At 38.0% G+C, this 22,898-nt stretch overlaps 1 protein-coding gene across 1 annotated transcript in view; it reads right to left on the bottom strand.

Annotated features, from left to right (window-relative positions):
- Window positions 1-22,898, bottom strand: part of SYTL5 (synaptotagmin like 5) — a 105,999-nt gene that overhangs the window by 53,396 nt on the left and 29,705 nt on the right. The window contains exons 3-5 of the mRNA XM_035002969.1: window positions 7,959-8,074; window positions 6,436-6,544; window positions 3,412-3,546 (exon numbers count right to left, since the gene is read on the bottom strand). Of these exons, the coding sequence (XP_034858860.1) occupies window positions 3,412-3,546; window positions 6,436-6,544; window positions 7,959-8,074 (360 nt within the window). The remainder of the gene's footprint in view (window positions 1-3,411; window positions 3,547-6,435; window positions 6,545-7,958; window positions 8,075-22,898) is intronic.

The following is a 22,898-nucleotide window of genomic DNA, read 5'->3' as shown; positions in this document are numbered from 1 at the left end:
TATTTATTTATTTGACAGAGAGAGAGAGTGCGCACAAGCAGGCAGAGCAGCAGGCAGAAGGAGAGGGAGAAGCAGGCTCCCCGCCGAGCAGGGAGCCTGATGCAGGGCTCGGGGGCTCGATCCCAGGACCCTGGGATCATGACCTGAGCTGAAGGCAGACGCTGAACCGACTGAGCCACCCAGGCTCTCCGGATGTCAACTTTTCAAATTCAGATTTACCTGGGCATCCATCCTGTATCTTTATTCCCTAAATCTGGAAACCCTATCCAAAGGAATCCACAGTCAATGACTAATTGGTAGAGGAGGGCAATGGTCCAGCTCCTCAAAATGGAAAAACTCAGAGACACTCTCTATAATCCAGAATTCCTTGCAGGATCAAGCTGAGTTTTCACATTCAGGCCTCACCTGAGATAGCGCATTGCTTGGGTTCTTTCCTTTCTTTATTCTGCTTCCATTCCTCCTGTACTGGTTTCTCCTGGAATCATTTTAGTAATAAACCAGTCACTTAATGAATCCTTGTCTGAGGGTTTATTTCTGGGTGAGCAGGACTTCAGGTAGATATCTCACAAATCAGACCACACTGACAACTCATCACCATGTAAAAGGGATTAGGTATCACTGCCCTGAGGGCATTTTGTTATTAACTATAGCTTATGTGCATATTCCTTTAACAAAACATCTCCTCTGCCTCATCTGTCAAGTCCCTAGCAACAAGGGAAGAGCCATTTGCCATGTTCTTCTGGGAGGCTGCTGGGCCTTGCCTAACCCATTCATACTTGCCCCCTGCTTTCCAACTCCTAAAAAGAAAGTCAACCAGGCATCTGGTAAAACATCATTTCCACTCTGGTATGACAGGAGTTTTAAACAAGAATGCCCAAGGCCGGCTGCCCCAGAAAAAGAGCAATGAACCATGAAGAAATAGGCATTGTGGAGGAGAAAGGGGAATTCATTGCTAAGCTGGCTCAGGTACTAGACAAAAGAGACTGGGTTTTAGAATCTCTTTAGGGAAATTGGTGTTCCATATTCGAAAAGGAGTTACGGGAGAGAATGCAGTTTTGCTTGCAAAACCTAAGGAGAAAAGAAAGCCTGCCAGTTTTACTGGCTTTGCGGAATTACTACAGCTTCAAGCAAACAAAAAGGAGCTAATGTCTTTTGGTGATGAGAGTTGAGAAAAGATGGGCTACTTCCTGCCCAACTTTCTAAGGAATAATTTTGGGATGCTGTAACTCATCTCACTGTGGCAGTCCATTAATGAGTCATCACTTTGATAAATGCACGTTCTAGGAAAAGAACATTTTGCTCTACTGATCTCCCAAACAGCTTTTTTTCCTCCTCTTTCTTAATGGGAAAACACTGTTCTTGGCATGCTTAAGCCAAAGCATCTCTGACTACTATATTCTGATCTAGAAACCATTTCAGGTACTTACGATTTAAAAGATCAAGGCTACTTTGCCTCCTTTCAGTTTACAACAAGAACAAGAAAATCCTGGGTCAATACACCAGTGTTTGGTGGAACAGGTCCATATGGCTTTATAACTTAATGATTATTTACACCCAGCAGTAGATAACACACGAGAAATAAACCCAGGCAGGTGGATTCTGGAAGAACAGCAAAAGCACTGTGATACTAGAGAGCATGCCCCTTATTCCTGTTGAGTGACCTGAAGACTAATTAATTGAAAATGGAATAACCTGTTGGTTGGGTCAGGAGATTTTAAAAAAATTTTTTACAAGAATTCTATCTTTCCTCTTTTTATATATATTGCCCCTCTGAAGAGCTAGCTTGAAGTCTTTGCCAACATGGCTCATCCATGGAGTCCCCAAGAGGCTGGGCAAAGATAGCAACACTAAACTAGTTGCTTATCATCTCTAAATAATTTGGAACACTGTCTGAGAGTCAGGAGTTCAACAACAACCAAAACCAAAAATGAGACTTTTATAGAAAGATTCTGTGGAACTTGGCATGTGGCTACCCCAAGGTCAGTCAAAGGAAACTATTTCAAGGACAAAAGCAACCAGGGTTTGAATTTTTTTTTTTTTAAGATTTTATTTATTTATTTATTTGCGAGAGAGAGAGAGAGAGAGAGAGAGCACATGAGAGGGGGGAGGGTGAGAGGGAGAAGCAGACTCCCTGCCGAACAGGGAGCCCGATGCGGGACTCGATCCCGGGACTCCAGGATCATGACCTGAGCCGAAGGCAGTCGCCCAACCAACTGAGCCACCCAGGCACCCTTGAATTTTTTTTTTATCATAAAGGAAGTATACCTATATTCTTGAAAATTTGAAAAAATACTGAATATAGTGACGATCTTTCGATAGTGGGTGATAAATGATTTATTTTCTACTTCCTTATTTTTTTTCTGTGTGGTTTTACATAAAGTGCAATACTTTGCAGCAACGCTATAGAGAAAAAAGCAGCAGGTATGGAGAGTCACCATGGGGAAAAATGAATAGTCAAAAAAGAGTCCTCTCTAGGGGGATTTGGTGTTCCATATTCTAAAATAAATTACAGAGGAGAATTCAATTCTGCTTGCATAACCTGAGGAGGCTTCACTCCTTGGCTTTGCAGAATTACTGCAGCTCCAAGAAAACAAAAGGGAGCCAACATTTGGACAAACCAGTGAAACATGAGGGTAGATCTTTTTTCTCCTCATGGCCTTTGATAATACATTCATCGCAAAAATAAGCCTTGACTTATGCCCCAACAGGATAAAGAAAATCCAGCCTGATATGAAATGACTATGCTCTTGGCTACCCTTTCTTTTTGCTTTTCTTGACAAGGTGATAACTCTGTGCATAGGCAATTCTCACTTGGCCCCATTGTGGACGAGTTAGACGAGGTGGAACTAGAAAGAAGTGGAATTTATGGAAATTCTCTGGGGCAATTCAAGTGATGAAATTAATAATTTTTTTAAAAGCTGCAAGGAGATACACGCTCCGAGCTTTTTCAGACCTTAAGCAGAAAGAAGATCAAGAAATCAATGAGAAGAATTTATTTTCCCTGTACACCTCCATTCACACCGCAGCCCTAAGTCCCAAAACATCAAGTCTCATCCCTACAGGTTACACAGATGATTCTGATAGCTCTAATTCCAGAAGGGTAAGTGCTTTCCATTTCAATTGAAAAAATACCCTCCTGTCTTTTCATATTATGTTGGGAGTTCTCCAAGAGGTAATATTTTTTTTAATTTTTATTTTATTATGTTATGTTAATCACCATACATCACATCATTAGTTTTTGATGTAGTGTTCCATGATTCACTGTTTGCATATAACACCCAGTGCTCCATTCAATGCGTGCCCTCTTTAATACCCATCAATATTTTACAGGTACCTAGAAGCACTGTTTGAATGGAAATACATCAACCTTCTTCTCAAGCTCTACCATTATCCAATCTGTATGTGCCTTACCTGTCCGAACCAGGGACTGACTTTAAACTCCGAAAGTTTTGGCTGTCTAAGTCCAAGCTGTAGCTCCGCCCACTTTCCGTTTTTGGAGTTATGATTTCTCCTCTGGTTGCTGATCTGAACTTGCTCAGAAGAAATCTGAAATTATATAAATAGGTCTATACTTAAAAGGTAAAATAAGAGAAAAGACATTTTAAAATATCCTTTCAAGAATTCTTAAAAAAAAAAAAAGGAATACCATTTCTAATATTCTCAACAGTAAATAATTCTTCAATAAAGCGGCCTTAGGGCTGAGAGGTTCTGGGGAGTTCCCAGTGCCTCTGCAGTATGCTGTCAAGGCTGAGGGTAGAGGCCATTATCATATTCTCCCAAGGCCATACCACTTGCCGGTAGACCAGGCCTCTATCCCCGCTAGGGAAAGGACCATCAGCTTTGGAACTCCCCACTGTCACCTGAGAATGGAGAAACATCGCCTGGGTTGAGCCTGTATTCAGGGATGCTAAGAATAGGGAGACTGAACTCCCCTTGCTTAGAGAGGGGAGCTAAAATGATCTTCTGGGACAAACTGAGGTGGCCACTGATTAGACTACAGCTCCATGAGAACAACAACTCTGCCCTGCTGGTTTCCTACCAGCTCCCCTGAGCCGAGAGTGATGCCTGGCACACAGGAGAACCCAATCAATTCTTGCGGAATGAATGACTAAACCCAGGTGGTGGAAACCATCTTTCTATCTTTCATGACATTTCTCCCCGTGGGAGTGAAGTTTGAACAATGGAGTGTCTCATGTAGGATGAAATCCGACTCTGTTGCCATTTTACTAAATTATTTAGAACTTGAACAAAAATAGCTTTTCAGGAACTGAGATCTGAGTCACGATCCAGGCTACTGAGTGCCCAAAACATGGAGGTTTTGAAATATGCTTTAGTAAAGAACCAAAGCTATATTCTTGTTGTGACAGCATTGGGAGAAGGCAGTTCATTTACCTTATATTCTAGTTTTCTAGGAGGAAAAATGTATTCCAAAGGTACAGGGACAATCTTAATAGAAGCTGCCAAGACGTCTCTGTTTCAAAGATCTATCAAGAGTGTCTTGTCAAAGTGTCAGAAGCTTCAATCTAACTGGAAAATTACATTTTTTGGTGAGAACAGCACTTAATATAATTTCCATCTGTGCTGCTCTCAGAACCTCCTTGCACATGACCCCACACCCATTCTTCTACTTAAGCTGTTTCTTCCATGTGGAATCACTCTTTCCCACCTTTTGCTATCCTGGACCCCCGCCCATCTTTCAAGGTCCCCATCTAGTCACACTTACAATTTGATGTCTTTCCCAATGGCCTCTGTGACTTCCCAACACTGATTATCTGAGCCCCTTATGTAAGATTTACTTATTTATTGCCGTATGATCTCTCTTACAGTGAATTAGCACCTCATCTTCATTTAGAAAGGCTTTCGGGTAGCTCATATTGTCATCTTACACTTTCCCGAACTTCTTCTATACACATTAACTTTCCAGGCGTGAACCTTTTCTACCCAACTAGCTGTTATAGTCATTGAAGACAGATCCATCAGATCTCTCAGTTTTGAGTTCCCGCAGGCTGCAGCCCAGTGCTGTGACTGTTTTTAATTCAGAGTGTATACAATTCATTGTGCTGGTGGGTTACTTCTTGTCTCCTGGCTCCAAGGTCATCATTCTGTGACCTACGCAGTGAAGCCTGGGCTAGGGTCTGCAAATTACAGCTCCTACAAGCACTTGTGGGTTCTGAGTGGCTTGCTCAATCAAGCCACTGATTATTTTCGATGAGCCAGGCACCATGTCGGAGGCTGTAGCACGAAAAGAAAGAAAGAAAAAACAAAGCCACAAGTCCAGCACTAAGGGAGCTCATAGTTAAGTGTGTGCTGGGGCTGGGGAGCGGGGGTGTGGCGTCAGACTACAAAGTAATGAGTGATACACAGGCACAAGGCCTTGTGGGAGCTCTGAAGGGTGACAAATGGATTCAACCTGGGAGGAAGGACCAACACGTGGGATGCATGGTCAGTCACTCCAGGCTCTCTCTCACATTCATCTCTGCTAATTAATGAAGACACAGTTAGTCATGAGTGTCTGAGTTACAGAATATTTAGGCTTCACTCCCACTCACAGTTCACGATTCTAAGAACAAAAACAAAAACCAAACCAAATCAGACTTTCTCTAGAGCCAGAGAAAGGCTCAAGTACTAGCACTCTCACACTGCTTCCTGCTGAGAGAACAAAGCAATGCTACCTAGAAAGAATCATGCAGTGACTTGGTGGATATTAGAATCCTCACTACCTAAGCCACAGAACAGACCAACAGTTGCCTGAGAAATCAAGAGCTGAAAAATGCAGAGCTGGGAAGCAGAAGTTGGCCTTTTGGTCCTTTCCGCCTGCACTCTGGGGGCCTCTTTCCTCCCTTGAGGAAGCCCCAGTGCCCCCAGGTTCCTAGTGCTTCCCTGAATCTTGCTTCCCTCTGCGCCTCACATTCTGATTCTTTGTACTTGAGACGAGTCTTTTCTTAATTAAGTTACTGAGGTAGCCAAGCGTGATTTCTTCCTTAAGGAAGCTCACATTTTAAACAGGGGACATTAAGTTTTAAGCCCAATTAATAAATCTTTCATTTGGATATTCCCTATATCAGCACTCAGGTTGAGGGAGGGTGGTGACATTCTACAACCAAGCCAGTTGTCACATCTTTATAGACAAGACTGGCCCTGACATGAAAGCTTCTACCTTGAAGCAATGAGAGCCATTCAGTGTGAGACCAGATATGTCAAATGAAATAAAAACTTTTACAGGTTCAGGTCCAAGGGGACCTTTAATTATTTAAGACCAAAAGTAAGTAAAACTGCATTTCCTGAGGGAAATGACAGGAGAATGTTGCCTTGGTCAGTTATGTTGACCTTCTCTGGGTCACTGAAGTGACATCCAACTTGAAAAACTATGGAGTCTTCATTTCAGAGGTTTCCGGAATAAAGGTCAACTATTCCCTTGGAAAAGGTGTGTCTTACCCTTTTCTTCTGGGTCCGTTACGACCGGCCTTTTGCCCAGCAGAAGGTGAAGTGTCTGTCTTTTCTGGGTCCCAGCGGGGTTGCTCTTGACTTTGTGTTTCTTCAGTTCCTCATTAAAAACAATCAGAAGACAAAGTTCCATACAAAATGGCCAGAAATGAGAGCAATTTTCTATTCTTCATTCACTTTCCTACGTTAGCACGGGACAAAGAAGTCTATAATAATTGGCAATGACATTCCCATCCCGACTCCTAGTCACACAGTTATTTCTAATCTGCTGAGTGTTCCGGAGTTAAAGGAAGATGAAGATCAGGACTCATCGGTGGGAGGTTTGCTGAGATAAGCTTTTTAGGGATGATGGTGATGGAGGAAGGATACATCATCCCTCTACAGATATTTTTAGGGCGGAGGAGCCTGGGTTCATGAGAACTCAAAATCCCTAGAGACGGGATTCTAATAATACCCAAATTCTGAGTGCATAAACCAGATTCCCTGTGACGGTGAGCCACTGTGTCTATACCTCATGACTTGAGGGAGTCTACATTCCAAAAGGTGCTGAGGTTTGAGTGGGGAAAGCAGCCAGAACTAACTGCTTCATTCTAACTCTACTCCATTCTGTCCCCCTATGGCATCAGACCTGATCTTACCCATGTGGGAAAGCCCTTCCTTGCTAGGGCCACACCCAAAAGTGACACTGGAATCAGTCCCAAGCCTCCCAGCTCCACCTTCCGGACTTAAAAACAAGGGCATTTGTCTCTGGATATGAAAGATGAGGCACCCTAGGAACAGGCCAGAAGATGCTTGCCCCGCCTTTACTACGCTCTACGTGAGAAACAGGCTCCTAAACACAAGTTTCCCTCGATATTTAACCAATTAAACTGTCGTTTGAATGCACCAAATAGCAGGCTCAAGGGGGGGTGTTACTTGCTTTGGGTGACAGTATTGAGTGAAAAGGTCCTGAGCGATTCAGGCCATTTAGCACTCCGGCTCCTGCCCACTAAATGCTGTTCAGGCATTGCAATCTGGTTGTTGCGTTTCTAAATGCTCCCCTGGCTTGAGGGAGGAGGGCATGGGACACAGTATCATCGCTTGGTTGAAAACCACTGGGTTAGTAAAAGGAACGTTTAAAAGCAATTTTATTGAAATACATTCGTGTTGAAAAATCAAGGATTGCTTTCACAATGTGAATCATTTAATTCATCTGTTTTATGTTACTTTCTTAAATGTCTAGTAAAATACTGGAAATGCATTCAGGGAAAGAACTATCTGTGATGAAGATAAATGCCTCCTTTGAAAATCTTAGTGTGTCAGATATATGGAAAATCACTGTGGATTTTATTTTCTACTAACTTCCTCTTCCTTGAATGAACTGCTGACTTAGATTGCATTCTACTGAGTTTTGAAATGACCTAAGGGATTCAGGAAATTCAACTATGTTCATTTGCAACATATATAGGGAAATTATGGAGCCCACCAAAATGAAGAGTAAGACAGTTTTGAAACCAAATCATTGCTTTAATTACCTGGACTTCTTCTTAAGATGGACTGTCGGACTACATCAGTGCCCAGAACATTGACTTGCTTGAAACGCTTTGCCTTTTCTTCAAAAAACCACTCACCAGTTACGATCCTTAGCTGTCTGCTCAAGGGAAAAGGGGAGAGCACTGAAATTCAGTTATTTAGCCAAATAATTAACTCTCAAAAATCCCTAGTTGAGTAAAAAATAGCCAGTCATTTATAGAGTCTATCTCAATGTCTCCAGTATTTTATGATGATTATAATGGTTACCTATTACTTGAATATATACTATATACCAGTCACTTGCTAATTGCTCTTCATACTTCACATATTTTTATCCACATAACAACCCTGTGTAAACATTATTATGCTCATTTGATAGATGAGGAAATTGACACTTAGAGCAAGAGAATGACATGTCTCATATCACAGAGCTGGTAAGTGATAGAGCCAGGATCCCATCCCAACCAGTCTGGTCTAGGGCTCAAGTTCTTAACCACTGCATTAGTGGGCAACTACTCTTCAGTGGAAACAATGGGGAAAGAATGAAGGTTTTGAATTACAAAAGGGCCAAAATTAGACTCTGTTTTAGAATGATACCTTGATGTAATATGACGACCGGCTTCGAGTAAAGAGCAAATGGAACAAAGAGACAGGTTTGGCCATGGCAATAGTCCAGAAGAGAGATGACAAGACCCATGCTGGGGAAATGAAGAGATAAATTAAAAATACAGGAAGTAGAGATAAATTAAAAATATAGAAATTAGAAGGGCTTGCCTGGATTTCATAATCAACTGAATGTTGAAGGTGGAAAAGAAGGATCTTTGAACAACCATGCCCATTTTTAAACACCCTGCTTGCAATGACTACACAAACCCTTTATCCCAGTTGCACAGGCCTATTTCTCATTCTCTGAACATGGCTTATAGAAGTGTTGGTACAGTGGTGTTCAACTACCACTGTCTACAGAGGACTGTAATGGAAAAGAGGTTGAAAGGTAGGATTGGGTCATAAAATGGAAATCTTTGAATGTCATGTTAAGGAGCTAGAATGAACTCTCAGTTTTTCTAAAGCTCAGGCTGGATGATATAATCTCTGGAGCATTATATGGACAAAGGAGAAACCAGAGGCAGGCCAATTAGGAAGTTATTGCAATAGATAGAATAGGAGATGATGAAGATGTATATCAGGCATGGGGGCAAGGGGTGAAAAGAAACATAGATTCTTGGGCCACTGCGAAATAGCAAGATTGGTGACAAGTCAGATGTGGTGGCTGAAGAAAAGCAGCTGAGAATCAACTAGAGATTTCTAGCCCTAAGAATCATATACATGTGATTCAGCAACTAAGTGGACTTAGAAATTAGTAACTGGATCCTAAATTTCAAAAAACCACCCCAGAAAAATATGTCAATATGTTCCCCACCAGCAATTACTCTGAAATGCTACTTCTAAATATAAAAGACAAAAAATTAAATTATATATGAAACACAGTTCCACAAGTGGGGGAAAAAAAGTGAAAATGTTACCCTTGGAGCAAATTATTCACTGAAAGGAAAGCCTATAGCATGTATATCTCAGATTTGCTCCCAAGTGGCTGGGTCATCTGTTGAGAAGCAAGGGCTACTGGATTAGCTACAAACTACATCCAAATACTTATGGAATATATCAAATCTAAGATCTAATGTACCAAAACAAAATGCTTGAATGGGTTAAATTATTTCTGGATACATCTCAAGTGCTCCACAGACATGTATCATTACTTATGTTGGAAATAGAGGTGGTAATCGTGCTATTCTGAATTCTAAAAGATGTCTCTTCAAAGTTCCTGTCCCTTCATTATTCCACCAAATGCTTGGTACTGCTGATTGCACTTTGCTAATGGAATTAAAGTTACTAATAAGCTGACCTTAAAATAGAGAGGCTGTCCTAGATGATCTAGGTGGACCCAAAGTAATCACGGAGACCTTAAAATCAGGAAGAGGAGGAGGAAGTCAGATCTGCGATGCTTCAATGCTACAGAACGGGAAGTCAAATTCCAAATGTGAGAAAGATCTGACACACTAAGAAGGCTCTGAGATATAGCCATCAATAGGCAAGGACCAGAGAGAAAGGATTCTTGGAGCTAAGGCTGGCTCTTAGCTAACAGCAAACAAGGATTCAGAAGCCTCATTCCTACAACCATAAGGAATCAGATTCTGTCTACCAAAGTGAGCCTGGAAGCCAAATCTTTGCAAAGCCTTCCAACGGGAGTACAGCCAGCCAACACCTTGATTTCAGCCTTGTGAACCTTGACTAGGGAAACAGACCCCGCCAACCCAGGTTTCTGAGCTACAGAACCGGGCGATAATATATTTGCACTGTTTGAAGCTGCTAAATTTGTTATGATGGCAAGAGAAAAGGAAAACAATACTCAAACATAGACATATATTTAATATTCAACATATCAAGGGTATGATGTGCACAGGTTGTGAGAAAATAAATACAGAAAATTCAGGAGACCAATAGGGCAGAGGTTGGCAAACAATGGTGTGTGGGCAAAATTCACCCCACTACATGTTTTGTATGGTCTGGGAGCTAGGAGTGGTTTTTACATTTTTTAGTGGTTGGGGAAAAAAATCAAAAGAGCAATATTTCATGGCATATGAAAATTATATGACTTCTATTCAAAATCCAGCATCTGTAAGTAAAGTTTTATTGAAATATAGCCATGCTCATGTGTTTACGTATTATCTCTGGCTGTTCTTCTACTATAAATGCAGAGTTGAGTATTTTTAGCAGAGACCACATGGCCTTCAAAGTCTACAATATTTACTCTCTGGAATTTTAGTTTTTAAGAGTTTGCCAATGTCTGCAACAGGACAGGGTTTACACAAAAAGAAAAAACAAGGGAAATAATATAGATCAGAGATTAAAAATGACCCAAGAGTGGCCTACCAAAATCTCACTTCTGCTTTTTTTTTTAATCTTTCTGGGATACGGGGGGGGGGGGGGCTGGATAGCATACCAACAGCAGTTTCATATGTGACAGGGGAAGTGGGCCACCACCTGTCTACATGCCCCAGGAAATGGTCCTCCATATCATCTTTACCATATATGCCTAGAGCTGCTGCCAACACCAAACACAAATAAGATCTTCCCAGAATTGTTAGTCATTACCTCTTGCTATCCTTGTAGAAACAATCATGATAATCCTTGTATTTGCTCAACTCAGATGTGCACCTGAGTCATTTGTCATTTCAGAGTTCTGAACAACATCAGAACAATCTCTTGGGATCGTGCCTTTGCCACATTCTCTGATCCTTGAGGTAGCTGTGAGTCTTGTAGGAAGAATGGGGAGCCAATACCTAGTGAGTGTATAGCGTGTACCAAGGAATGTGCTAGGCGCTTAATGCAGGTCTCTAATCCTCACTCTAAGTCATGAAGTAGTTATTCTTATTGTCTCTTTCAGATGAGGAAACCAAAGCTCACAAGGGTTTAATAACTTGCCAAAGGTATAAAGGTATTATGACAGAAACAGGATTTATACTGAAAGCTCATACTCTTTACATTTGGCTAAACTGCCAGAAAAGAACACATAGTTGCCAGCTATAACAAGGCTTTAATTCATATGATGGGCTATGATTATGCACATGTGTGCATGCACACATCCACACATGGACCCTAGGGGTAGAGTGACAGGAATAAAGGGTGGTGAAAGAGTAAAGAAAATAAACATGATACCCACCATACAATTTATATCCCTCTCTGTCACATCAACTTAATATTTGAAAAATACAAGGCTTGGAATATATTTGGTGTTTCCTCTAGATCATATGCTGAAGAATGAGTTTGACTGAAACTAAGTGAGTTACACTCATTATTTGTCATTAATGATTATTTAGTATTCAGAGTTTTCTAGGCCCTAATTTTTTTTTTAAGGTCAAACTCCTGGGACTTCAAACTTTCACTTGGAAGCTCATTTAAATGTAAAATTAAGTTCTCCTTAGATTTATAGAGGGAAAATATGTAATCTTACCCTAAAAAAAAAAGAAAATGACTAAAACATTCATTTCCTGACTATGAAGACTCCAGTAGCTCATAGAAGACTATGAGCTACTGGAGAAATCTGAGATAAAACATGTTTATTAGATATGCTGAGATACGACAGAAGTTTCCTTCCTATTGTTCATAAGGAAACTAATTAGAATTACTTATAAATTTACTCATTACCTATCAAATATTTATTGCATTCCTACTACGTATTAGGTCTTCTGCTAAGGCTAGGAGTAAAGATGTAACTAAGACAAACAAGGACTCTGGCCTTATATAGATGATAGTCTATACTCTTTCCTTCTTTTCCAAACACAAAAACTGAAAAAGAAATCCCTAGACACATTATGGTAAAATGGCAGAACACTCCAGAAAAAGAGAACATCTTACAAATAGGTAGGGAGGAAAAATTCCCCCAAATTACATACAAAGAAATGACAATTAGAAAGATAGTTGACTTTCAATAGTAATAATGAAATCCGGAATCCATCCAGTCAATGATATCCTCAAAGTACTGAGAGGAAATAACTACCAACCTAAAATTGTATATACAGAAAACCACTGCTCAGGAATGAAGATGAAATAAAAAAATTTTCAGCAAATTAAAAACTGAAATGATCTATTGTCAACAGAGTTTCACTAAAGGAAGGTCTAAAGATTGTACTTCAAGAAGAGGTAAAAGACGGGCGCCTGGGTGGCTCAGTTGGTTAAGCGACTGCCTTTGGCTCAGGTCATGATCCTGGAGTCCCGGGATCGAGTCCCGCATCGGGCTCCCTGCTCGGCAGGGAGTCTGCTTCTCCCTCTGACCCTCCTCCCTCTCATGCTCTCTGTCTCTCATTCTCTCTGTCTCAAATAAATAAATAAAATCTTAAAAAAAAAAAAAAAGAAGAGGTAAAAGAGATCTCAGATATAAAAAGAAATGGTGATAAATGAAATTAGTAAAACATGTGGATAAATCTAAACACTGATATATACACAAAAATTATAATATCTAATTGTTGAATTAAAAAATAAGTCCAAGCAAGAACTAAAAAAACAAAAGCAAACAAAAAGATATGTCTAAAACAAAACAAAAAGTATATATAAGCCAGGGAGAAGATATTCGAAGTTTAAGAATATCAAGTTCCTTTGATTAATAAGAAGAAAAGTAAAATTATTGATTCATAAAATTAAAATGAATGTTGTAATTTCTAGAGTAACCACCGAAAATAAAAAATCATAAATAATATCTGCACTACTAGAAAAAATAAAATGGAATGAGAAAATATACTTCAATCTGTAGAAAGTATAAATAAAAGCAAATAAAATCCATAGATAATACATAAAAGCAAATATTACAGTGATCACAAAAAAAACCAAGTGTACATATTACACTAATTACTATGAATATAAGTAGCCTTAACTATCGTTTAAGAAAAAATATTGTCAGATTAAACTTTAAAAATTATATATGGCATATATGGATAGCATGTATATGTATACACATGTATTATGTATGTAGCATACATGTATAGCAAATATTTAAATACAAATAATTTAAAATAGCATATATGCTTTATAGAAGCATATGGACACAGAAATGTTCAGTCAAGGGTAGAATAAGATATACCATGTAAATATTAACAAAAAAACCTTGATGTAGTTGGTATTAATGGCAGACAAAATAGACATAAAGACAAAAGCATTTCTAGAAGTGAAGAGGGTCATTAAAAAAACCTTCAAACTGGTAAAGACTAACAGTCTAACAGAAAATTGGGCAATGGAATAAATAGTCCTATCACAAAAAAGGAACCCCAAAAGGCCAATAAACCTATGAAAAGATGGTCAACCCTCTTAGTCATCAGAACATTTCAAATTAAAATCATAGTAAGATATCCACTTACCTCTCTCAGTTTGGCAAAAATTTAAAATTTTTATGAATCCAAGTGTTGGTAAGATTGTGAAGTAAAAAACAAAACAAAGCTTTTATATAATGGTGGTAGAGTTTAAACTGCTACAACTGCTATGAAAAACAATTTAACGTTATCTTGCAAAGCTGAAAATGCTCATATCATTCGTCCTGCAAGTTCATTCCTAGGTGCACTCCTTGGAGAAGTCTTCTCAAACATTTTTGGCATAGGTCACAGTAAAAAATATGTTTTATATCACTGTCCAGAAAATAAATACAAACATACACACATACACATATACAAACACACTTATTACTGTATTTACACACACACATATAACTACATGTACACTGACATTTTCTATTCTGTTTTGTTTTCAGTGCTGGTCACAACCACTATGGGTCATGACCCATAGTTTTAAAAACCCCACCTTAGGGAAACTCTTGTGTTTGTCAGGCCATATGTACAAGAATGTCATAGCAAGAACAAACAAAACCCAAACCCAGCAAAAGGAAGGAAATAATAAAGATTAGAGCAGAAATAAATGATACAGAAACTAAAACCAATAGGACAACATATCAGTGAAACCAGGATCTAGTTCTTTGAAAAGATCAACAAAACTGAAGAACAACAAAACTGATAAATCGCTAAGAAGATTCATTTAAAAAGAGAGAGAGAGAGGACTCAAATTAACAAAATTACTAATGAAAGAGGAGAAATAACAACTAACACCACAGAAATACAAACAATTATAACCGAATATTATGAAAACTTTTATGCCAGCAAACTGAACAATCTAGAAGAAATGGATAAACTTCTAGAAACATGTAACTTACCAAAACTGAAGCAGGAAGAAATATAGAATTTGAACAGAACAATCACCAGCAATATAATAGAATCAGTAATCAAAAAAAACAAAAACAAAAACAAAAACACAACTCCCATCAAACAAAAGTCCAGGACCAGACGGCTTCACAGCCAAATTCTACCAAACATTTAAAGAAGAGTTAATATCCATTCTTCTCAAAGTATTCCAAAAAAACACAAAAGGAAGGAAAACTTCTAAATTCATTTTATGAGGCCAGTATCACCCTGATACCAAAACCAGATAAAGACACCACACACACAAAAAGAGAACTATAGGCCAATAACTCTCATGAATATAAATGTAAAAATCCTCAATAAAGTATTAGCAAACCAAATCCAACAATACATTAAAAAAAATCATACACCACAATTAGGTGGGATTTAGTCCTGGGATTCAAGGGTGGTTCAATATTCACAAAACAATCAACGTGATACATTACTTCAATAAGATAAAGGATGAAAAACCATGTGATCATTTCAAAAGATGCAGAAAAAGCACTTGGCAAAGTACAATATCCATTCATGATAAAAACCCTCCGCAAAGTAGGTCTAGAGGGAACATATCTCAATATAATAAAGGCCATATATGCAAAACCCACAGCCAACATCATACTCAGTGGGGAAAAACTGAGGGCTTCCCTGCTAAGGTCAGGAAGAAGACAACGATGCCCGCTCTTACCATTTTCATTCAGTATAGGACTGCAAGTCCTAGCCACAGCAATTAGACAACAGAAAGAAAGAAAAGGCATCCAAATTGGTAAGGAAGAAGTAAAACTCACTATTTGCAGATGATACTATATATAGAAAACCATAAAGACTCCACCAAAAACCTTCTAGAACTGATAAATGAATTCAGTAAAGTCACAGGATACAAAATCAATGTACAGAAATCTATTGCATTCCCATACACTAATAATGAAGCAGGAAAAAGTGAAATTGATGTAACAATCCCATTTACAATTGGACAAAAAACAATAAAATATCTCAGAATAAACTTAACTAAAAAGGTGAAAGACCTGTATTCTGAAAACTATGAAAGACTCGTGAAAAAAATTCAAGATGATGCAAAGAAATGGAAAGACATTCCATCTCATGGGTTGGAAGAAAAAATACTGTTAAAATGTCTATACTACCCAAAGCAATCTACAGATTTAATGCAATTTCTGTTAAAACACCAACAGCATTTTTCACAAAACTAGAACAAACAATCCTAAAATTTGTATGGAGCCACAAAAGACCTCAAATAGCCAAAGCAATCTTGAAAAAGGAAAACAAAATTGGAGGTATCGCAATTCCAGATTTCAAGTTATATTACACAGTGGTAGTAATTAAAACGGTATAGTACTGGCATAAAAAATTGACACATAGATCAATGAAATAGAACAGAAAACCCAGAAATAAACCCACAATTATATAGTCAATTAATCTTCAACAAAGAGAGAATGAATATACAATGGGAAAAAGTCTCTGTTTTTTTAAAGATTTATTTGAGAGAGAGCAGGGGAGGGGCAGAGGGAGGGGGAGAGAGAGAATCCAATCAGACTCCCTGCTGAGCACAGAGCTGGTTGCTGGGCTCTAGCCCATGACCCTGACATCATGATCTGAGCCAAAATCAAGAGTTGGATGCTTACCCAACTGAGCCACTCAGGTGCCCCAAAAGACAGTCTCTTCAACAAATAGTGATGGAAAAACCAGACAGCCACTTGTAAAAGAATGAAACTGGACCATTTTCTTGCACCATACACAAAAATAAGCTCAAAATGGACGAAAGACCTAAATGTGAGACGTGAAACCAGAAAAATCCTTGAAAAGAGCACAGGCAGTAATATCTATGACATTGGCCACGGCAACATTTTTCTAGATATGCCTCCAGAGGCAAGGGAAATAAAAGCAAAAATAAAGTATTGGGACTACATCAAAATAAAAAGCTTCTGCACATTGAGAGAAACAATTAACAAAACTAAAAGGCAACCTAATGAATGGGAGAAGATATCTGCAAATGACATAGCTAATAAAGGATTAGTATCCAAAATATATAAAGAACTGATACAACTCAACACCCAAAAAGCAAATAATTCAATTAAAAAATGGGCAGAAGACACGAACAGACATTTTTCCAAAAAGACATACAGATGGCCAACAAACATAAAAAGATGCTCAATATCACTCATCCTCAGGGAAACGCAAATCAAAACTATAATGAGATATCACCTCACTCACACCTGTCAGAATAGCTAAAATCAAAACACAAGAAACAACAGGTGTTGGCAAGGATGTGGAAAAAAGGGAACACTCTTGTACTCTTGGTGGGAATGCAAATTGCTGCAGCCACTGTGGAAAACAGTATAGAGGTTTCTCAAAAAAATTAAAACAGAACTACCCTATGATCCATGGATCACACTACCGGGCACTTATCCCCAAAATACAAAAACACTAATTCAAAGGCATACACGCATCCCTAAGTTTATTGCAGCTTTACAGAAGCCAAACTATGGAAGCAACCCAAGTGTCCAATGACAGATGAATGGATAAAGAAGATGTGGTGTGTGGGTGTGTGCACACATATGCACATGGAATGTTAGTCATAAATAGTGAAATCTTTCCATTTGTAACAACATAAGTAGAGCTAGAGAGTATAATGCTAAGAGAAATAAGTCAGAGAAAGACAAATACCATATAAGCTCACTCATATGTGGAACTTAGGAAATAATAAACAAAGGGAAAGAGAGAGAGGGACAAACCAAGAAATACTGTTAACTAAAGAGAACAAATTGATGGATACCAGAAGGGAGGTGAGTGGGGTGATGGGTGATATAAGGGATGGGGATTAAACAGTACACTTAATCATGATGAAAATAAAATAAGATGGAAAAAAAAGAATATCCTAGCAGCATTTTTATAACATTATAAACTGAAACAGTATAAATGCCCATCAGCAAGAAAATAGACACATTACATGATGATACAATAGTGAAGATAAAGATGCATGTAACGGTATTCACATAAACATGGATAGATTTCAAAAAAAATGCTGAGCTAAAAATGTCATCAAGAATACATACAGTATGATTTCCATTTCTGTGGCACTCAAAAATGAAAAAATTATAAAATATATTACTTAGGGACACATCCAAGTGCAGCAAAACCATAAAGTAAAGGGAATGAAAAATACAAAACAAGAATGGTTTCATTCTTAAATTGGATGATGAATACACAGACACTCCTTTTATTATTGTTTAAACTGTACATACACATTACAGAGTGTCTTGCTACATATGATACTTTCACATTAAAAAAAAAAAACCCTCTAGTCTATGTAGGTATTTAGATACTATTCCACAGTCAACAAAGCATTCTAAACACTGGGGAGGGCTCTTGTATATAATTAATAGGTGACTGAAAAATAGCATGTCAAGGCACTCAAAATAGCTTCGTACCACTCCAAAATTCTCTGGGTCAATGTGGAATCACTCTGAATGTGTATCTTTCCCTTGTAGCTAGATTATGGAAATTTGATAAAGTAGGGGTGATTTTGAAATCACTATGTGGCAACTGTCAATGCCCATCAAACCAAAGATCACCAGGAACCCAATTATGGTTGAACAAGTTGAGATATTTTTCATCACAATGAAGGAAAACACACATCACGAACCATGGGGCATCTCGGTAAGAGAGCATTTGGGTTTATGTTAGGTAATTTTGGAGAGAGTTCCAGGTAGCAGGGATTTGGTCTAGATTAGGTGATGTCAGGAAGTGGGGACAATGCTATGACCGGTGTCTTAATAAGTTTTATGTAGAAGGAGGGCAAATGAGAACAAGGCTGAAGCTGCAATTGGTAAGGAAGCAGCAGGTTATTCACATTAGCCAGGAAAGGCGGATGTTTCAGACTTTGTGACTTGAACAGTCACCTTGCTTTTGTCTACTCTCAGACAAGACTATGTATTGTTCTTTGTTTCATTTCCTCATGGTTTCAGTGTAATTCTGTGGGATGCCGATGCTCTCAGATTATGTCCAACAGATGAACAGCATGGCCTCCCCGTGAGTGTCAGCTCATCCTGTAACAGAATCAAAGCCTGCACATAAACATCAGACCCGCTTCCAGGTGTCAGGGGCTGAATTTCTCTTTCTCATAACAAAGGACTATACATTCCCTTTTGCGCTCTGTGTATCTTCCAACTGTTGGTACTGTCTTCTTTCAAGTTTACTGGCAGAGGCTCATATTTTATCTATTTTGGTTATATTTCATCTACTTCAGTAATTATTACCAATTCATCAAAAACAAAAACATCAGTTTCCTCCTTCTTTAAAAAGACAAAGACTCTCACGAGGATACACAACAGCATGAAATGTCACAACATGGCATGAATAGAAGCTCAGGTCATCAATACTATAGAAGTAATTCACTTTTTGGTTCCGTCATGCTGTCTTTCTGAGTTCAACTGGAGTGCTGATTAGGAAAAATGATCATTACGACTGTCTTTGTGTTGGATAGCAACTGCCTCAGCTGGTATAATTATGTGGAATTTTGTAGTACTCATTAAGAGAGCAAAATGAACTAAGTGGCTGTGTCAGGGTCCCTTTCATTGTTTCTAGAGTTAAATCTAAAACTAGACCTATAGCAACCAACTTGTTAAAATGAGAAGTGATTATAGAAAATGTCAAGGGCTGCTCAGCCCATTGTAACAGACTCCCTTCATCAGTCCTTGCTATAAATCGTTCCAGTGGTCCAGCAATAAAATCTCTTTATTTTGATCTAATCCAAGGTAAATGACAATAAAGGTTGTGCTTCCAACTGATTAGAGAATGAGTCACTTTCTGACTCATCTCATCTCTTAGAGGTCAGAGTGAGGATTTCAGTTTCATGGTCTATTAAGCATAGAGACAGCCCAGTGGCATTGCAGCATTCCCTCACAACAAACAAAGGGTGTTCACTGCCAATAAAGTATCATTCATGCTTCCTTTTTGAAAACCACTCCATAAACAGCAAATGAGATACTTCTAATACTGACAGTTTAAGTCTCAGAGATCACACAGACTAGTAGCACGGATAGTGGAGAAGTAATGGTCTATTTTCAGCCTTAAAAATAAGGAGGGACTTTGATTAAGTCAAATTAGACACTCATCGTGTAAATTTCCAGTTGTCACAGAAGGATATAAGTTGTTGTCACAGAAGCATAAGAATTAACTGAAAGCTCTGTTTCTGCCTCCAGACATTTAAATGCATAAAAACAGAATTTACGCTACTGAGGACACAATACTGTAATAAACTTATCTTCCTCCTTAGACTGTGAAACCGTTGAGGGTAGTCCATGTTTTATTCATCTTTGTATCTGTATTTCCTAGAATACCAACAGGTTATCAATAAATATTATAAAAGGGATGGATGGATGGGTTGATGCATGGATGGATCAATTGGTTAGGTGGATGGTTGGGTTTATTAAGTTACTGTTTCATCAATAAAAGTAGTGCAAGTGATTCAGAAGTTCTGTATTGATGCATTAACATCTACTAAGGAAGACACAGAACTTTGTTATTATTTATTCTTACACCTTTCTGACAACAACTGGTATTACATCTTTCTGTGACAGCTGAAAATTTACTGTGTTCCAAGGGCATATGTACTTGGCATAGCTCATGGATTTTTTTGTATTTTTTTAATCCCATGCTGCTGACAGAAGAAAACCACATTTGTTCCATAACTTGCTTAAGCCTGAAATGCTTTAAGTGGAAACCGGCCATCTACTCACTCACTCACTCACTCATGTATCATCCATCATTCCTTATTCATCCATCATTAACAGTCACTGAGTACCCACTACAGGCATTCTTTTAGGCACTAGAACTACATCAGTGAACATTATTGATAAAAACCCTTGTCCTCATTGTTTTAAAGCTTATATTCTAGTGGAGGAAGAAAGATAATAAACAGGACTAATAAGTAAAATACATAGCATATACATATTAAGGTAAAAAACACAGGAAGGGGTCTATTAGTTTGGGCAGAGTAGCTTCCATAACAAACAACCTCCAAATTCCATTGACTTAACACATATAAAGTTTATCTCTTACTAATATGACCTAATGTTGATCTGACAAGATTTAGGGGGAAGTTTATGTCAATCAGACCTGCAATTACCATCTATACTGACTAGCAGACCAACTGATGGCAAAACTTTCAATTAGCAATATGTGAATACACCAGACCCTTGGGTCTTATATTGAAAAGTATGCTTCAGTGATTACAAGTGGCATTTATAGGTTAAAAACAAAATTCCTCAAAAACTAATGATGTAATGTATGGTGATTAACATAATAATAAAAAAATTCCTCTTCCCATATAGAAGCTTGAGGCAACTCCTGATTGACTGAAGGGCTCATGAGTCACAGTCCCTACTTACTACTGACTGAGAAAATGAAGGTCCAGGGTTAGAGAAGAGGGTGAACAGTAATGGAATAAGAAATAGAAATGATTTACACAATTCACAGCACTCACCATAGCTGCTGAATCACAGACCTGTACCTCTGAAACAAATAATACATTATATGTTTAAAAAAAAAAAGAAGAAGAAGAAGAAGAAGATAGCAGGAGGGGAAGAATGAAGGGGGGGGAATCAGAGGGGAGAAGAACCATGAGAGACTATGGACTCTGAGAAACAAACTGAGAGTTCTAGAGGAGAGGGGGGTGGGGGGATGGGTTAGCCTGGTGATGGGTATTAAAGGGGGCACGTTCTGCATGGAGCACTGGGTGTTATATGCAAACAATGAATCATGGAACCCTACATCAAAAACTAATGATGTAATATATGGTGATTAACATAACATAATAATAAATATATATATATACTATTTAAAAAAGACATAGAAATGATTTAATACTAGGAACCAAATAAAAATACTGTATAAGATTAGAAAAATAGTTATTGAGAAATTCCTTATAAGTCCTCAGACTCTGCAATTGGAAAGTCAGTCACTTATTAAAATTCCATTTTCTTCTTCATTGCCCTGAAATTGTAAACCCCACCTTGACAGTGTTTTGTGGGAAAAAAGCTGGGTGAAGAAATAAACAAACTTTGATACTCATTCCCACTCTATTAATACACATCCTAACCTCTTAGTGTTCTAATTTCCACTATTTCTAAAATCTAAAATCAACTGCCTCTCTTACATAATAGGTATATTTTGAGACCTTGAAGGACTATTCCCTAGGAGTAAATGGGACCCAAAAATAGATCAGCTCTCACAGGGAGAAAGGCTCCAATTTTGAAATCAGCTCAATCTCTGATTTGATTAAGATAATCTTGAATATTTAGTGGTCTCATTTTATTTCCCTCCTGGAAGTAAAATATACATTCTCAATCGATACATACTGTTACACAGAGTCTCACTAACTTTTACAATTTTTTCAATACTTTGTCCATCAATCAAAAGTTATTAGGTTTATGAGAAAACAAGATATGACCAAAACCAAGAGAAACAAACAGAAAATCAGTCCCATAAGGGACTCAGATAATACAATGATCATTCATAGACTTTTAAATAATTACAAATAATTTAAGAAATTACAAGAAAAAGGTGAAGGTCAGCAGAGAGTCAGAAACATAACAAAAGCAAAATAAAAAATCTAAAACTGAAAAACACAACTGAATTTATGAATTAAATAAATGTGCTTAACCGCAAATTAGACATAGTCAAAGATAAGATTAGTGAAGTGAAAGATCAGAAAAAAATATACAAAATGAATTCAGAGATATAAAGGGATAAAATATTGAAAAGAGTATAAGAGATATATGAAAGCTATTGAATAAAACTAAGATACATATTTGGAGTATCTGAAGTAGAGGAGAGAGAGGGGAAAAAGCAATATGTGAAGAGATATTATCTGAGCAATATTCAAATATGACAAAAGATATTAATAGATGCAGACTTAAGACATTCTAGATACCCCAATATGGACAAATATAAAGAAAATCAGACATAGGCTACACGTGTTATAGAAACTGTGTAAATTCAACAGAAAAGGGAAAAATATTAAAAGTAGACAATGAAAACTATTGTTACAGTTGATTCTTGGACAACACAACTTTAAACAGTATGGGTTCACTTATATGCGGCTTTTTTCCAATATATTGTTAAAATTTTTGGAGATTTGTGACAATTTAA

This window comes from Mirounga leonina, unplaced genomic scaffold (genome assembly GCF_011800145.1).
Source record: "Mirounga leonina isolate KUSES-001 unplaced genomic scaffold, KU_Mleo_1.0 Mir_101609, whole genome shotgun sequence".
Taxonomy (NCBI): domain Eukaryota; kingdom Metazoa; phylum Chordata; class Mammalia; order Carnivora; family Phocidae; genus Mirounga; species Mirounga leonina.
The sequence above is the reverse complement of the archived record's forward strand: the minus strand, read 5'-3'. Positions and strand labels throughout refer to the sequence as shown.